The sequence below is a fragment of the Protobothrops mucrosquamatus genome, unplaced genomic scaffold (genome assembly GCF_001527695.2).
Source record: "Protobothrops mucrosquamatus isolate PMUCROS unplaced genomic scaffold, P.Mucros_1.0 scaffold130, whole genome shotgun sequence".
Taxonomy (NCBI): Eukaryota; Metazoa; Chordata; class Lepidosauria; order Squamata; family Viperidae; genus Protobothrops; species Protobothrops mucrosquamatus.
This window is the reverse complement of record NW_015386497.1, coordinates 436,006-438,412: the sequence shown is the minus strand read 5'-3', so window position 1 is coordinate 438,412 and position 2,407 is coordinate 436,006. Positions and strand designations below refer to the sequence as shown.

Below are 2,407 nucleotides of genomic sequence, written 5' to 3'. Positions count from 1 at the left end.
GGGATATAAATTGAATTAATAAAATAAATAATAAATAAATAAATATCTAATATTCCCCCATATTTCAATTTCGTGATTCTTGCAGGGAGAAAATTCTACAATTTTTCCTTCAGATTTTTAATGTTTGTTGATGTCAATTTATGACATGACTGCTAGTTTCAAAGCATTATGAATTCATTGTACTACTGTTTAACTTGAAGAGACTTAGTTAGTCCCATCTGGGAGGGAAATAGTCTTGCCATAAAACTCAGGCACCCGAGTTGGCATACAGCTGAAAAGAATCTAGTTCCTGAATCTGAGAATATCCAATACTTTTACAAAGTGGCTTTTTCAATATAGGCACACCCAACAATATGAACCACAAGTAGTTCAGACAAAGAAAAAAGCATTTATTAAGTAGGGGTCAAGTCTTTATATAAGGTACAGAAACAAATTATAAACACATTTGATATGTGCGATATGTCAGAAGGTAAAAAATCAAACAATAAAAGACATAAAGTCTTGGTTTTGTTAGATTTGTGAAAAGACCCACTTAAATTATGCTGCTGGGGTTTGTTTCTTTAACACTTGCTACTTTAATCACGGACTTCATAATACAGCCCTATTTAGACACTAATAAAAATATATACCTATATATATTCTAATAAAGATAATTGGGGTATTTAGAAATAATATTCATGTGCTGGGAAAATAAAACTTAAATGTACCTTAATTTCAATTTTTTCCTTTAATATGGAAACAAATGATAAAGTAAAATATATGGAAACTTTCTTCTCTATAGTCAGACATTGTCAAGTGAATCTAAGTTATTGCAAAATAATAACATATTCTAGGAAATAGCTTTAACTCATAAAAAAACTTGAAAGCAGACATGAATGCCATCTAAAATGCTAATCTCTTTATTGAAATACTACGGTATTAATAAAGCCTAAAATTCTATTCAATACTTTCTACATACAGTGATCCCAATCAGTTTGAACTGGGGATATTGATCCTCCAGTTAAAATAGAATAACAGAGTTGGAAGGGACCTTGAAGGTCTTCTAGTCCAACCCCCTGCTCAAACAGGAAACACTATATCATTCCAGACAAATGGCTGGTCAGACTCTTAAAAGCTTCCAGTGATGAAGCACTCACGACTTCTGAACTTTCTACTTTTAGATATGATGCTACACGAAAGAATTATTTGCATAGTTTAAAAGGGTAGGACCTATGGAAATAGTTACTAATTGTTGCAGGCGTGTTTTTGTATATATTCTGTAAAACATTTTGTACATAAAAAAATAAGCCAGATTTGGTTTCAGTTAAATTAATTGCTGGAACAATTCACAATTTGTGTTCAGTTTCAGTGTTGTTATTGTTTTCATATTTTTTTAAAAAATGTATTTATTTCAGATTACAATCCCTGGTAATGTTAGACTTAGATCTATTTGTTGGAGCAAAGATCAAGGCTATATAGCCTGTGGAGGTGAAGATGGTCTACTGAAAGTTTTAAAGTTAGAAACAAAAACAGGTAAATGACATTTGTATCAATATAAATTTGTTGGCAACCTAGGGCATATAATGATTTTTTTTTTCTTTTTCACTGTGTTGTGACTTGGCCATCTTGTTCTATCCTTGCATTGCTCACATGATTTGTTCTAGGTAGGACAATCCTACAATCTCTGTTATAGTCTAATGTTCCAAATATTAAAAGCAAACCTCAACAATCCTAATCGAGGGCATTTGAGACAAATTTTATTAAAATTCCCTGTATATTTACATAAGAGAATTAGGTATTTTGCCATTTTCCTATTCATATAGAGTACAAGTAGTCCCCACTTAATGTCTGTTCTGCAACTATTCAAACTTACGACTGTGCTTAAAAAATGGAATTGTGACCCGATCATTATGATCATCATAGTGCTCCTGCAGTCACATAATAAAAATTTGAGCCAAACCGCATTTATGATCACACACACACCCCGCCACTTCTGCCACCTCCCCCAGCAGATGATCATCTTCACTTGTCTCCCTCTGCTGGGCTTACCATCCCTGGCCATGCATGGGGAGATGGGACCCCACAGCTCTGGGGCTCATTGCACCCTCACTCACCAACAATAGGCACCCCCAACTCTACTGTGCCTAGCCAACCACCTGCTCACCTCGCATACCATCCTTCACCCAGCAGTAGCCACTTACCTGACTGCTTGCAAATCCCTTCAGACTTGCAGCTTCCTGCTGGTTTCTCCACAGATTTTGTCATTGGAAGCTGGCAGGAAAGTGCTTATCGACCTACAATCCTCACTTAATGATGGCAGTGGGAACTTCAGGGATAGGCATCGGCAAGCAATGGGGCAATGTGGCATCACACTTTATGACCATGTCACTTAGTGGCAGAAATTCCAGTCCTTATTGCCGTTGTTGTT

The 2,407-nt window shown here is 35.6% G+C and overlaps 1 protein-coding gene across 1 annotated transcript in view; it reads left to right on the top strand.

Moving 5' to 3' along the window:
- The window catches only part of WDR35 (WD repeat domain 35), a 42,249-nt gene that overhangs the window by 4,474 nt on the left and 35,368 nt on the right, over nt 1-2,407 (top strand). Inside the window, exon 2 of the mRNA XM_015813056.1 lies at nt 1,395-1,512. Within this exon, the coding sequence (XP_015668542.1) occupies nt 1,395-1,512 (118 nt within the window). The remainder of the gene's footprint in view (nt 1-1,394; nt 1,513-2,407) is intronic.